The sequence below is a fragment of the Orbicella faveolata genome, unplaced genomic scaffold (genome assembly GCF_042242905.1).
Source record: "Orbicella faveolata isolate gen_17 unplaced genomic scaffold, um_ofav_v1 contig_48, whole genome shotgun sequence".
NCBI classification, from domain to species: Eukaryota; Metazoa; Cnidaria; class Anthozoa; order Scleractinia; family Merulinidae; genus Orbicella; species Orbicella faveolata.
Genome location: NW_028301578.1, coordinates 13,235,017 through 13,249,370, shown reverse-complemented (window position 1 = coordinate 13,249,370; position 14,354 = coordinate 13,235,017). Strand labels below are relative to the sequence as shown.

At 42.0% G+C, this 14,354-nt stretch overlaps 1 protein-coding gene across 4 annotated transcripts in view; it reads right to left on the bottom strand.

The window, feature by feature from the left end:
• Positions 1 to 14,354, bottom strand: part of LOC110039661 (uncharacterized) — a 40,654-nt gene that overhangs the window by 13,547 nt on the left and 12,753 nt on the right. For 3 of the 4 annotated variants that reach the window (XM_089280874.1, XM_089280875.1, XM_089280877.1), the window contains 17 exons: positions 12,041 to 13,430; positions 9,852 to 9,942; positions 8,797 to 8,997; positions 7,718 to 7,769; positions 7,083 to 7,314; positions 6,115 to 6,247; positions 5,439 to 5,618; positions 4,572 to 4,893; positions 4,378 to 4,482; positions 3,818 to 3,952; positions 3,465 to 3,544; positions 2,749 to 2,833; positions 2,454 to 2,510; positions 1,977 to 2,096; positions 1,206 to 1,252; positions 665 to 764; positions 175 to 222 (listed from right to left, as the gene is read on the bottom strand). In XM_089280874.1, the coding sequence (XP_089137000.1) occupies positions 175 to 222; positions 665 to 764; positions 1,206 to 1,252; positions 1,977 to 2,096; positions 2,454 to 2,510; positions 2,749 to 2,833; positions 3,465 to 3,544; positions 3,818 to 3,952; positions 4,378 to 4,482; positions 4,572 to 4,893; positions 5,439 to 5,618; positions 6,115 to 6,247; positions 7,083 to 7,314; positions 7,718 to 7,769; positions 8,797 to 8,997; positions 9,852 to 9,942; positions 12,041 to 13,430 (3,378 nt within the window). The remainder of the gene's footprint in view (positions 1 to 174; positions 223 to 664; positions 765 to 1,205; positions 1,253 to 1,976; positions 2,097 to 2,453; positions 2,511 to 2,748; positions 2,834 to 3,464; positions 3,545 to 3,817; positions 3,953 to 4,377; positions 4,483 to 4,571; positions 4,894 to 5,438; positions 5,619 to 6,114; positions 6,248 to 7,082; positions 7,315 to 7,717; positions 7,770 to 8,796; positions 8,998 to 9,851; positions 9,943 to 12,040; positions 13,431 to 14,354) is intronic. The other variant, XM_089280876.1, reaches the window with a different exon arrangement.

The following is a 14,354-nucleotide window of genomic DNA, read 5'->3' as shown; positions in this document are numbered from 1 at the left end:
AATCAATATAATGCCACCGACCAATCAAATTAGGAATGTTGGAATCCAAAACCCTCAATTTTGGGACAGAAGCAGTTCTAGTCTCATAAACGTTTTCCAAACAAAATGCAAAAAACGTTTCGCTATGTTCACGAAAACAAGTTCCCTGAATTGAAGGATAAAAATGTGACGTACCTTCTCAAAATCTGCTCTGGATGAAGCAAGCAAAGCGTTGAATTTCTCCTACAACAGAAAAAAGAACATCAGTGATGTTAAAGTGGCTGTCGCGAAAATGTAAAACCAAACTCACGTTATCGAAGGGCAGATCACTGAAGCTGCGACAAGCGAAAAAAGCCAATAAGAACTTATGCATGGGAGTGGTGAAAAAAGCGGGAAAACATGCAGCTGGCGGAAAGCGCGGGAAACGTCAAACGAGCTAAACCACGATTGATTTTGCTTTCGCAACTGATTGGCCAACCAAAATTCCATCTTCGTTCCAATTGGTCAGAAAGCGTTGGCTGTCGCAAGAGTTGTATAAACCAATTAGGACTCACCAAACAGTTGCTTTTGGAAGTAACCAAAACCGCTTTAACATGACGTCCAAACGTAAACGGGAATATAACGAGAATGCCAAGTAACTACTGCACAACTTACGCGGATAAATTCATAAAAATTAAAACCCCACCTCTGATCTTAAAGCAGATTCCTCTTGCTTTCTCAACTTTTCAGTGCTTTCTTCTAATCGCCTTCTTAACGAGTCACAATCACTGTGAAGGCTGGAAATTCTGAAACAACGCAGAAATGAAACAAGCCTCTTCAAAAACCAACTCAAAATGTTCCCAAGTTTATCGTTCTTAATCCACCTCAGTCTTTCCCAGTCTTAACCATCTTTATTCCTTTTTGGTCTGTTAATATCTCTTTGTTGCTTTTCTACCTTGATAACGTATTATTTTCAGGTTTCAATTTCAATTTCAAGGCTCTTTTTAATACTGCAAAAATTAGCAGATCTCCTTCCACATAAAGCCCAAAAGTTGATACACGGCCTGGACTAGCAAACGGATGGTCTAACGGACTGCAGAGTTAGTGCTTAATGGATGATTTAACCTTTAATTTGTGTAGTTTCGAGGAGACTCTTCTTCCGAAATGCTCGGGTTGTACTCAGTTTTTTTGACATTCAGGGCTAATCATCTAACACATGCTTATTATCACTGTTATAAATGACTTACTTGAGGTCACTTCCTTCTAATTTAGCAGTGAGTCTAGAGTTTTGCTCCTAAAAAACGAAACAAAATTTATTTAACTTCGACTAAATAAAATACTTATATACATCAAAATTTATTAGGCAGGGAGACCACTAGACCCTAGCCAATTACAGTGGATCCCTCGTTTATAAGACTTAAACTAAAGCTACCCATATGTAAACAAGAGGAATTAAAAGGAAACAAAACAGAAGTTCAAATTGCTAGAAACAGCACGGCGGCGGGCACAGAAGAGTCATCGCTATGTTGCACCTGGGACAGATTGTTCTCCAGTTTATTATGTCGTCAACGTCGTACGGATCTAGAGCCCTATCGTAATATTGAAGTAGTTAACGTTTAAATGAGGCTAAACAGGAGTGACTTGTACGTAACTCGGTGGGCACAACATTCCACGTGCGGCACGCGAGTGTGAAAAATGATCGTCGATAAGTAACAGTTCTACTTCGCTTAGAAATATGGAGAAAACCTTTTAAATGAAAAGAAAGCTATGGAGAAACCTTTAATATGGTAGAAAATTGTCTACCCATCAATACTTCGTATAATGTGATCGTCTTGGTCAGGATGATTTTGAAAAGCACTGTTGTTGTTGACTGATATTTCGACCGCTTGAACAGAAGTTATTTTAAGAGTCAAGAGAAATGCTGTTCGTTAGTCGATCAAGCTAAGAATCTCTTACGTGACTAGTTGGATTCGATAGCGTGACCAAACCATTGGACATGACGTGACATTGTCGCTTACCTTTTCCAGGCGTATTTTTTCCTGTAGTCTTTCGAATTGAGACTTCTGATGCTCCGTGTCACGCTGTACAATGTTCAGTTGACTTCCTCGTTCCGTTAGAATGACATTGGCAGTTTGAAGCTGAAAGGTAAGCCAAGTCAGGTCAGAGAGACAATGACAAGGGAGGGGGGAGGGGGGGGGGGAACGTTCCAACTCTTTTACCCCCGGTTCCCACATTTCCTTATTCGTTGCGCCTATTTGCCTCTTTTTTGCACGGAAAATATTAAGTATTGTTGCGAGGTTTGTTCTGTTTTTCCTGGCGCCTTGGGAATCCTGTTTCCCGCCCTCTCTTTTCCAGTATCCCGTGGACTTCCCGTCTCCTTTACTCCCCGGTTCTCGCCAGTATGCCCCCATCCCTGAAAATTTTTTTCCGGTGATCTCCAATGCTTTATCAATTAACACATGAAATGCTCAAAGACGCCGTAAATGTTTACTTACCTCGATATCAAGGTTACTTGCTTTGCTTTCAACCGTCTCCAGCTTCACCATAAGAGCCTTTGAAATCGAAAAAATATAAAACAATAAATAACATTACTATAAATAATGACGAGTACTTAAAAGGAAAATACTGACGATTGCTGATCGACGCGGCAACAGACAATGCAATAAAATAAACCAGAACTAAAACAACAAGTAATTTCTCTTCATAGAGTAAGAAATTGAGAAATCGCTCTGAGACTCAACTTAAAGAAACGAAGGCTCGAGAATAAGCAATACGATTTAACCACAGTACCTTGTTTGTCTCCTTCAGGGAAGCAGTTTCTTTCTCAAGTCTTAGCTTCGCCTGATAAAGTTCATCGCGCAAATTTTGCGCTTGTCTAGAAAAACACAAGAAAAAGACCACAAGTTACTTTAAGCTCTGTCCAAACGGGAAATGTTTGGCGGCCGAACATTTTGCCGTTTGCACACCTTGTTTGATCGCGTGTTTGGTAAAATCTGAACGTCGACAAACATTTGATCAAACACTGGCTTAAAACAGTTTGCTCGTATGGACGGTGATCAAACATGTTTGATACCGTTTGGCCACTCATGTTTGGTCACCAAACAATGTCTGAATTTTTTATCATGTAGTCTTAATTTTACGCAGGGCCCCTTTTGATACCAGCCCATGGCTGATGGGGCTACCCTGCCTAAATAAAGGTGACTTGACTTGACTTGACTTTAGTTGCCAAGCATTTCCCGTTTGCATAAGGCTTAGGGCTTCAACATCCCTTGGGCACCACTGGTGGCAGAGGCGATGATAATAAACTTCATTCCACAGTGTGCTGTTCTACTCCTTGCGTAGTTACAGAAGGAGGCGAGTAATACGTAAGAGACACAAATGGCCAGGTTTAAAACCCTTCATTGTTCATTCATAACGGATTAATGCAGGCGAAGAAACCAGATAAATACTACCTTCCCAACTTTGGAAGGGGTCGGGGGTTATTATAAGATTTGAAAGCTCTGTACCTTTCAGCTTCCACTCTGCCGACACTGGCTCTTTCTAGTTCTTTGTCGGATTTCTCCAATCTCGATCTTAATGATGAAATCTGAAAACAAAAGCTCGACTGTCAGTGTTTTGTCTTGTTCCATTCTTGTCAATACAGAGACAAAACCTAACTAAAAGAAAGTGCGTTTCAACCCAGTAGAGAGAGGAAATGTGAGAATACAGTGTCTTGTCCAAGATCACAATAAAACAACACAGAAAACAAACAAACAAAACAAAACATAACCGAGCCATAACTGCGGACTCCCATCTCTCATGAGGTCGTCCCGCTTCCTTATTGTTAACGATACACATCACATTAAATTACATGACGTACTTCAGACTCCAGGCGAGTTCTCGTCTGTGTCTCGCTTTCCAACTTGCTGCTGATCTGCGCGTGCTCATTCCTTCCGCTGGCCACGTGTGAGTCGAAGTCCGCGCGTGTTTGGAGAAGGGCTTCTTCGCTTTTAGCCTGTAAGGTTAAAACAGCAATTTAACACTGACTCACCTGTGAGGAACACTTCCAAAAAGACAGCGTTTCCTTGGATCCCGCTTAACAAAATTTGAGCTTGTAATCTACTGCTAAACTTACGAAGAAGCCTTAGGACTTAAATCTGTTTGTTTGGGAAGGGATGAGAAGAGGGGGGAGGGAGAGGGGAAAGTTTAGTACAGCGTATTGCTGGAAAAAATACTGCAACTTGAAAAGCCCTGGCAGTTGAATTGAAATATAAGATAATCTAAAAATGATACTCGTGTTTACGTATCAAGGTAATTTTTATGCCCAAAATGTTTCAGTAAGGATGGTCTACCAATAACTGCGCTAAACGAATTCTGACAGGCAGTAAATCATCTTTGTTGGTTTGCCTGTACTCTCTTTATACAAGGAAAATCACTTACCACTTTCTCTGCTTTCTTCTGCAGTTTCTCCTTCAAAAGTGCGATTTCTTTTCCCATGGACGCTTTAGTAGCCTCCAGTCGAGCTTTGGTATCGGCTAACTCAACCTAATAAATAAAAACAAACTTTAGAGACCTCTTGATGTACCACCAAATTGTTTAGTGGGGAGAATTTATACTTCAAACTTGTTTCTCACCTGTGCGGCTTTGAGCTCCTCTCTAAGCGAGCCACTGCTGGCTTCGTAACTCCTACGAGTTTGATCCACAGCTTCGAGTTGGTAAAGAGCTTCACTCTTCTGTATTGAATGATTACGCGACTCTTCAACTAAGGCTTCGTTCTTTCGTTTTTCATCGTCCAGTAACTGGTTCTGTACCGCACGAGCTTCTTGTTCTTCAGCTAAAGCTCTTTTCAAGTCTCGCACATCAGATTCCAGTTGTTGTAAATTGTTTCTCAGTGATTTATTTTCAGTTTGCTGCTGGCGTTTCTCGACCTCAACGTTTTGACGGTTTTCAAGTTCCCTGAAGAAAAATGAAAAACACTGCGAGTGAGCAGTTGATAAGTTTGAATATTCACAACACTGGATGAGCACGCCAGCGAAAGTTCGCTAATGTATCTGGCCGAGTTAACTGTTTTTAACTTGGAAGCATGTAAAATCGGACAAAGTCGGAGAATGGCGTAGCCAACGTTACTATCCGTTCTCTCCGATTGCTTCCGATTACAAAATACGAGAACTGAAAATGCTACAAAACGTTACACAAATTGCTTTCGATTTTCAAGCTGCCAGAACCTAAGCTGAAAATGTCAGTTGTAAAAGTTAATAGAAGGAAAGTCTTGGAAAAGCTTCAAGAATCCGAAAAGGGTAAAAGAACGCTTGTTTATCTAATTGTGCGGTCTCTCCAACGAATGGGAAAATCTCGAGAGAAAAGTTTACCGAATGTTCCCGATTCACAAGTCAAGAAAATCAGAAAAAGACGGAAAATAGCGAACAACTTCCAACAAAACCCCGATACAGAATGCCAAGTAGACAAGGCATCGAGAGCTAAAACTTCGTATTTGAACCTACTTCGCCAGTTTTTCTTCCAATCTTGTGATCTGTTCCTTCAACTGAGTGAGAAGAGCTTCCGATACCCGTCGTGCTTCACTCTCCTGGTCGTGTTTATACTGCAGTGTCCTGTAAGCAGCTTCCACTTCCATCTTCAGTCGCTCAGACTCAGACTTCTCTTTAGTAAGAGCTTCAACTTTTCTGATGAAAGAGAAACCAAGACAATCTTTTAATTCCATTGCAACAATCATTGACTTAGAAAGACTCGAAGGAGACTGTTGTGTTGCTTCGGTGAAGACAATTTCCCTCGTCGACTTTAAGATTTTTACACGAGAAACTTTTGCAGGTCATCAACTCTATATAGAGAGAAATAGTAAAGTGCCTTTCTAAGCTCAGTTTTGGTTTTTCTTTTTTTTTTTCCGGAAAATTGACACTGTTATGCTGTGTTGGCGTGCAACCGATCGTTCTATGTTAACTCGCGGTCAAAACCTTAAATTCGCCGACCGCTTCTACAGAGTAAAGCATGTCATTAGTACTGCGGAAAATAATGGACAGACAAAGCAAACAAACAAACAAACTTGGGATTTTGATACAGCATCTGATTGGCAGAAAGGAAAAAGAGTTGTTTGGAGTAGCCCTCTATTAGTAACAAATCGAAATTGTTTAAAAAGCATATTAAAAACATGTCAGTTCTTACTCTTGCAGTTCAGACAGGTCGACCTCCATTTGTTTCCTGCTTGTTTCCAGCGCCACAATTCTCTCTCGCTGTTTATCCACTTGTCGTTTAGACTCGCGAAGAGCCTCTTGAAGTCGAGCGAAACTTTGGCTGTCTGAAATAGATTGAATATACGTTTTAAAAAACAATTACTGTACGGACGATGTAAGGAAATTAAAAGTGAGAGGTTATGAAACAGGGCTAGGGCCTCACTTCAGATTTCTGCACAAAAACAAAGTCAAAACACCGATGCAAAACAGTCTTCCATTGTCCTTTGTGACGCATAGAATGTCGTTATGACGCAACAGATCTTCAGAGCTCGCGCGCGCAATTCGCGGATTCCTGGCAAATCTCTGTACGCCACAGAACTCGTCAAGTGAAAAATAAATGTATTGAGTAATACTGGCGTTTTTAGCAGGCCCCAGTGTGCAATGAATACGTTTCAGAACACAGATCCACACTGTTAAGGTGGTGGGGGGGAATGCGTGCGAGAACTTACCTGTCGATTGCCTCAACTCTTGCTTTCCATGAGCGCTACCAAACGCCTCGAAACAAGCCCGTTTTTATTCTCATCTTAGAGACAATGCACGAGCACATCGTCACTAAGTCAAAAGACTTAAGCCGCGTCAGTTAGCAACCTCGTTGACGTAAAACGCAGGATTGAGAAAGTCGCTGAAAAAGGTTTATGGGAAGAAGGAAGGCTCTGCACAGACATTTATTTTATATATAGGCTGATTTCTTAGCTGTCCTATACAAGATAACACTGAACATTAATCCAATTCTAGGTTTAATCAAACTCGTGATTAACAAATCGGACTCCCGCTTCGCGGTCGTCCGATTTTGTTAATCACTCGTATGATTACAGACCGAATTGGACTCCACTCAGTCCTATTACCATTATTTATGGACTAAAGAATGGCAATCAAAGAATTACAGAATAATCTTCCTACCTTGAAGCGCGAAGGAACCGTTAAGGGAAGTCCCCAGAGCACCACCCGTTGTATTCAACGGAGTAGAGGCTTTGTTGAAGGGAGACTGAGCCCGAGGCGGCGAAATTCCCGTCGAAGGCTTTGCGTTGGTTCCACTCATTGACAAGGCAACCAGGGGAGAGTAGCGCCCTTGGTGATCCTCCTCGGATGACTCGGACCAGTCTCCGTCGTCCGCGAAACCATTGGTGAGTGGCTGCAGATGGGAAGTAAAGACAAAAAGCAAGTATTTTCAATAAAGACCACGACTTGTTCTGTAGGGAGGGGAATCTAACAAATAAACCTTGTTCATACGCACGTTCCTTTCGCACGAAAGGCTGTTTGCGCATGACAGAATTGCCGAAGAAAACTTTCCGGTTTGCCTAGTCCCTTTAAAAAGGTTCCTACAAGAACGCGCAACTTGGAAACTTTGGCCAACATGTTTTAATTTCGTCGTGCGTATCCCTTCTGAATCTTACCCAATCTTAACAATCCTCCCTTTTGGTTTTTATTATGACTTCCCTGGTGTTCCCCTACCTGAGCAAACTAGAGTTTCTTAGGTTCGATTTGAAGGCAATTCTGTACAACGCTACTGAAATAATTGACTCTCCTTCACATACCTGTCCGTCAGGTTTGTCCTTGTCTTTCATATCGTGTCCAGGACCAGGATTCCTTCGGGACAAAAATAGGGATACATGACTTCCAGTGAACCGTTCTCCGCTTACTAGCTAAAAACAGCCGACACTGAACCTGCGCAACCACGCTGTCTGTAACAAGAAGTGTTTTACTCCCTTGGAGTGATATATCCATTTAAGATAGCTCCCTTACCCTCCCCCCTTCCGGAAATATTTTACGGTAACCGAGTGGAGTGAGATCTTTGTTGAAAACAGTAATTAGAAAAAATCTTCTTGAATCGGTAGAGATGGAGAGATGACTTGCCCTTAGCATATAATAAGAATACAGTTGCGCAGATTTTCCAGAATCGAGCTTAACTTTTTAAATCGACATTTTACAACACAACTGGGGAAGCAAGTCAGAGAAGATTGTGAATTCCGGTCTCCGAGACTGGATTGAGCCCGCAGTTTTCGTCTCGAAGTCGCTGAGCAACTGATTGCGACTCGATAACGTGACAACTTTCGGGCAAAGCTCGAGGGCGCACGCTTTTCTTTGATAGTATTGGAAACCACGAGTGCTCCAAATAAGATTTTACGATAACTGCAGAAATTCTTGCGCGCTCATTGGCTAATTTTCATTGTCAATAAGCGGACAGACACATTAATTTATAATTTGTGCGACGCGTCAGCGAGCGAGAGCGGACAATTTGACAATTTGTTATCGTAAGAAAACAAATTGACGTCAGTTTTTCATGGGTCTGTCCTGTTATCTGCGGATCCACTCGGCTATCGCCTCGTGGATCCACAGCTACTTTGACAATGTTATGACGGAATGCATGATTAATAACAGGACAGACGCATGGAAAACTGGCGTCAATTTGCTAACTTGCCAAAATACCACTTGTTTCCCCAACTGAATAAAACCAATGCTTAGCAAGTACTCCAGATCTTCGTCGCAGTATTCTTTTTAAACCTTAACGCAAGATTCCTCTTCAACGTTGGGTTGAGAACAACATTCGTGACGTATATGGGTGTTGCGTGACAAACAAAAAGAAAACCATCAGTAGTTCCCGTCCCAGTCCTACCTGCTGCCAGTTTCACCCTGGTCACGTGGTTCGCTCGCTAAGCTGACGACGCTGAGGCGTTTGTCTGGGGACAGTAAAGCAACTTGAGGTGCTTGGTTCAACTCAGTGGTCCTCTGTCGCGTCGCCTCGAATGTGGCGCTCAACTGATCTCGCTCTTCAAGTATTTGGCGCGATTTCTGTTCAAGTTCCGCTCGACGATGCCTGTTTAACAAGCAGCAGAATTTTGGCGGCAATTAGAAAGTGAACGAGATTTCACACGAAAAACTATCTTAATTTCTCCCTGGTGAATTTGTTCCTGTCACTGCAACCATTCAACTATTCTTTCATACTTCGCCAGTTGCGGCGTCAGCTTTACGTCAACAAGGCACAACACGTTGCGCAGCAACCTCTCAAACTAAACTCGCGGGCTCAATCAAATGTTCGAGACGGTATTCGGTCAAGGCGCAACCGAATTCTGCATTTACGAGTCCTCTCCTAGACTCGCAAGTTCATACAAACTTCAAGGAATGAACTATAAAATTTTGACTGTGTTGCTTTTAATTTGCGAGCTATATTTCTCTTTCTAGTTGACTGACCGGTTACCTGTTTTCCGCGCTTAGCAGCGAGTTACAAGTTTTCTCGCGCTAAGCACCAGTTACATGTTTTCCCGCGTTTGGCACCGGTTACATGTTTTCCGCGCTTAGCAACGGTTTCATGTTTTCCGCGCTTAGCAACGGTTACATGTTTTCCCGCGTTTGGCGCCGGTTACATGTTTTCCCGCGCTTGGCAACGCTTACATGTTTTCCCGTGCTTAGCAACGGTTACATGCTTTCCCGCGTTTGGCGCCGGCTACATGTTTTCCCGCGCTTGGTACGTGTTGCATGTCTTGTCCTCAAATTCTGATTGGTTCGACGCGTTGTTTGCCTTTGTTATGATTGGCTAAATTTAGTTTAAGGTTTTGATGTTAAGACAATCATTGACAATCCAGTAAAAAGCTACGACCTTCTTTTAGCAAACAAATCCGTTATCACAGTTCTCCTATTTGCCAAAAATTATTTCACAAGAGCTGTCGTTACCTGTTATTCAGCTCAGCCAGCTTAGCACTAGCTTCTTGGTCTAAGCGACTCTTTTGACTTTCCAGGTCCTTCACCTGCAGTTGCTCGATTTCTGTGAAGATCAAAAACAAAATTCTCGTTACAGCTTATCAAAAAATTTTATAATTCTCCTTAAGAAGAATTCGTTTTAAAATCGGGACGTCCGTCCTGATGATGTAGTCCTTAGTTCTCAGAACCTTCAACTTGTTTGTCTTACAAAATGGTTTGGAGAATTTAGGAATTAAATGATGAGATGCCCAGCGTGAACATCGTCATGAATTTTCCGCGATTTTGTTGATCCATTTAGTTTGTTTCTCCGTATTAAAACTACCTTTCTTAAAGCTGACTAATCGAAAATGCTCATATGCAAAAAAGAGAGTACATCTGTAAGAAAATTCGCCTACCATCGCATTTTCTAAAAAAAAACCGCACGAATGGTGATTTCACGTTCTTGTTTTGCAGACGACAACTAAGCAACTCTTTTAAGATTTCTTAACATTTTCAACCCAGGGAGCTACTTGCTTATTAATTAATAGGTCTATGAAGTAAGACCGAGGAGCTTGGACGGCAAAAATAATAATAACTTTTTACAGGCCAGTGCTAAATTTTGAACCTATGCGTACCACTTTTGTTACTTTAGGAGTCTTTCGCTACGGCAAACGTTTTTCTATTTGAAGCCTCCTTTGCGGAGAAGATTAATAAGATTACAACAAACAATACAGGTATCGAGACTGATAACACAATAAAATAAGTCATTTACAAATTACAAAGACAAGAAAACGAGTAAAGTTTCTTTACGCAAGTTCTCGCTACCCAGAATTAGTTACAGAACAAACGCATAGCCAAATTACTTACTAACTGCCTTTAAAACCTCCAAAAATGCAAAGATTTGTTAAACTAAAATATCCTCCAAAACTGTATTAATAGAGAAAAAAAAACAAGAAAGCAATTGCCCAATTTATGGATTAAAAACGCTCAGCGAAAACTATAACTAGAGTTCAAAACATAAACCTCGACGAGTTCTATTTTTGAGCTTCAAAAAACGTTACAGTTTAATAAAACACTGCTGTAACACAAGGCAAACACATCGCGATTAAAATGTGTTTTTTGTTTTTGTTTTCCGAAGGATTAAGGACAACCTCATGGCATCTGTCCGTCAAAGAGATGCTTTTCACTTAATCGATTATTTATGTAAAATTTGAATTCCATAAAACCAACAACGCGAGCATAAGTTTCCTGAAAACCCATACTCTCGCTTGAAAAGGCATTCGGTTGTAGGCTAGGTAATAAATTCATCGAACCTAAACACTCTTACTGTAACTACCGTACATCATGCATGGTAGGCCTAGGCGTCAAAGCTTAAAGAACTGTCATTCATCGTTTAAGATGTCCGCTTACCTTAAACGGGGCCGCTGATAATCAAACGAGAACCCCACATTTTGTGAAAACAGTTACACCAAAAGGAACAAGATCGACAAAACATGAAATCACCGAAAGCTCTTTGCACGAGCAGAATAGCACAGCGGCCAAACGCTGCAGTGTTCATTAAGAAACTTTGAGACGTTTGTAAACTTGAAAGATACACTCTCCTGAAACCTAACTCCTCATGATTTCTTTTCACTTGAGTTCAAATTTAATTTCTTCTGCTTTCGCTTCGCTGTACTGTTTTGCGAGGTACTGTAAACGATAAGTTCGGTCACCCGTGAAATTCGTAAACAGAGTTCTTGGAGATGTAAATTTATTTAAATGAACCAGCGTTATCAACAAGTATCAACAAGACAGACAGCCAAACGTCACGTCTTTAGCATACAAAGCAAAGATAATTGATATCTCACTCTACGTTAACTACAAAACGAAAACAATGACCCAGTTGTGCTAAGATGTGGACTCTAGAGCACAGGACACCCAATAGAGTTCGTAGGCCAACTATACACTGTGCATGTTTACAAGTAACAGCGATCTTGAAGAGCATAGGTTTTCATTTAAAAGTTAGAACCACCTTGTACAGCATAATAAACAGTACCACATGAAAGTATTGCTCAATAGCTTTCATTTGAATGGTCACACACGAGGGTTTCATCCAAAGACTCAAATACATTGTAAGACTTAAGGGTCGAGCCAAGGACAAGGAGTAAAATTAACAGCTAACTTAACCTCAAACTACAGCTTACCTTTCTTGGTCTGTACAGCCTGTTCCTCGACCTCCAGCCTCTTGAGCTTCCTCTCCGCTTCCTTCACCTCCTCTCCTTGGCGCCTGTGACGTAGCGCTCCCTCGATCCTCTTCAACTCCTCTTCCTGTTGAATCTGTCGCAGTTTAGCCGCAGCCTCCTCGGCCTTCTGTTCCTCTTCCTTCCTCTTCCTGACAGCATCCTCCAAAGCTGTCTTTTCCTTTTCTACATTCATCTCGTACATCCTCTTCCACTCCTCCAGTTCTTCCAGTTCCTTGGAGTGCTCCAAGTCACCTCCCAACGGCATAGAAGAGAGCGACAGATCCTTCTTCTCAACAGTCACGACTTCCACTACTGGATTTCTCTCCGCTTGTTTGTTTCGCTCCTCCAGTTCCCTTTCGCGCCGTATCATCTCTTCCTCGAACCGGCGTTCCTTCTCCAACAACTCTTCCTGTTTTTGCCGATAGGCCTGAAGCAGCAGATCTGCTTCTTCGTCAGCTGTTCTCTGCTTCTGAAGTAGTTCTTCAGCTTCCTTCGCTCTCTGTTCTTCCATCGCTATTCGCTCCCTTTCTAATTTTTCCTCATACTCTCTCTTCTGTCGCTCCATTTCTTCTTCCTTTAGCCTCCTCTGCCTCTCGAGTTCTTGTTCTTTCTGAAGCTCAAACATACGCAACTCTTGCTCATTCTGCTCTTTAATCCTTTGCAATTCTTCTTCTCGTTTCCGACGTTCTTGTTGTTGTTGACGTTCCAACTGGAGTCTTTCCTCTTCTTTCTGTTGCAGCTCACGTTCTAGCTTCTCTTCTTTCTCTCGTTCTTCTCTTTCCTTCTCACGTCTCCTTATTTCTTCCTGTTCTCTTCGCAGTCTTTCCTCTTCTTGTCTTTCCCTCTCGCGTTTCTCTTCTTCTCGTCTCTTCCTCTCGTTCTCTTCTTCTGCTCTTCTCCTTCGCTCGTTTTCCTCCTCTTCTTTTCGCCTCCTCTCATTCTCTTCCTCTGCCTGTCTTCTCCTCCTTTCGTCATCCTCTCGTTCTTTTCGTTCCATCTCCATTTCTAACTCTAACTCTGCCTGCAGCTCTCTAGCGAGAGCTTCTTCTTTTTCTTTTCGTTCCTGCTCCCATTTCAACATCCTCTGCTTTTCCTTCTCCTCGTCCTCACCTTTTCCTCCAGCACTTTGAGACAACTTGCCCTTCGCTTTTTGCAACGCTCTCTCTTTCTCCCACTCGCTCTCCGTTTCTGTGGCTTCGGAATCGCTGTCGTTCGCACCACTCTTACGCGGGGAGGGAGCAGTCTTTTTCTCAGCTTTGATATCTCCGGGCGTGTTGGTAGGAGGTGGGCTTCTAGTTCCAAATAAGCTACTGCCTCTTGTGGTATCGGGACCATCGGAAGGAAGAAGATCCTTGGGAATAAAGGAAGATTATTTTATCGTTAGGGACATAACTGTATCCTAAACTATGAATTAGTTTGGACAAGAAAGGTAAGTGAGGACACTCGAAGCATGAGCAGTCGACAATTTTTGGTGTATCTTTTTTTGGATGATAACCAACGAGAACCCTTCATAAAAACCAAAGGATCTGCAGTGGAAAACGCTGATGCTTTTGCTTGCAAAAAGAGCCATTGTAAAAGAAGTGTTCATGGTGCGAGTGTCATCACTGTAACTGAAGTTCGTAAAACGTTGCAGGTCAAGCTCACAAACGAAAACAAAGATAACGAACTCGAGCGGCTATGTGCCATTTTTTTTTCTCAAAATGCGAGTAAAAGCACGACAAAGTGGATGGTTGTATGAGGAAAAACCAACTACATTATCACTCCCCCTTTCTATAACATGCGGACTCTACAATTCAAAGCTCATCCGACAAATGCGTTTTTCGCTACCGTCAATCATATGTTCGGCGGCTCCTCCCAGCTTCCGACTACTGCCGAGCGCGCGGTCATCAAATCGTTGAGCACAGTTCCGACAACGAAATAGTGCTCGACTGTCTATTTACAAAGAGGTGCACCCTAGTGTTGGAAATTGTTGGAACCGTTGTTAAATTCTTCCTTTGTTACCATTTTGTGGCCCACAAGCAGGGTATCTGGCAGATAAGATGAACGCATTCCGACCCGTATAGCAACAATAGCATTAAACGGACCGTAACCAAACCATACACTTGTCGTAATTCTAAATATACACTTGGCCTAATTCTAAATATCAAACAATCTTTCTTATGGTAACTAATAATTTGACACCAGCGCTTTGCGCAGTCCTCTAAAGGCAAACAAAGTCTAGAGTTTGGTTTGTTAGCTTCCCAATCTCCTCAGACAATGAAAGACAAAAACAACT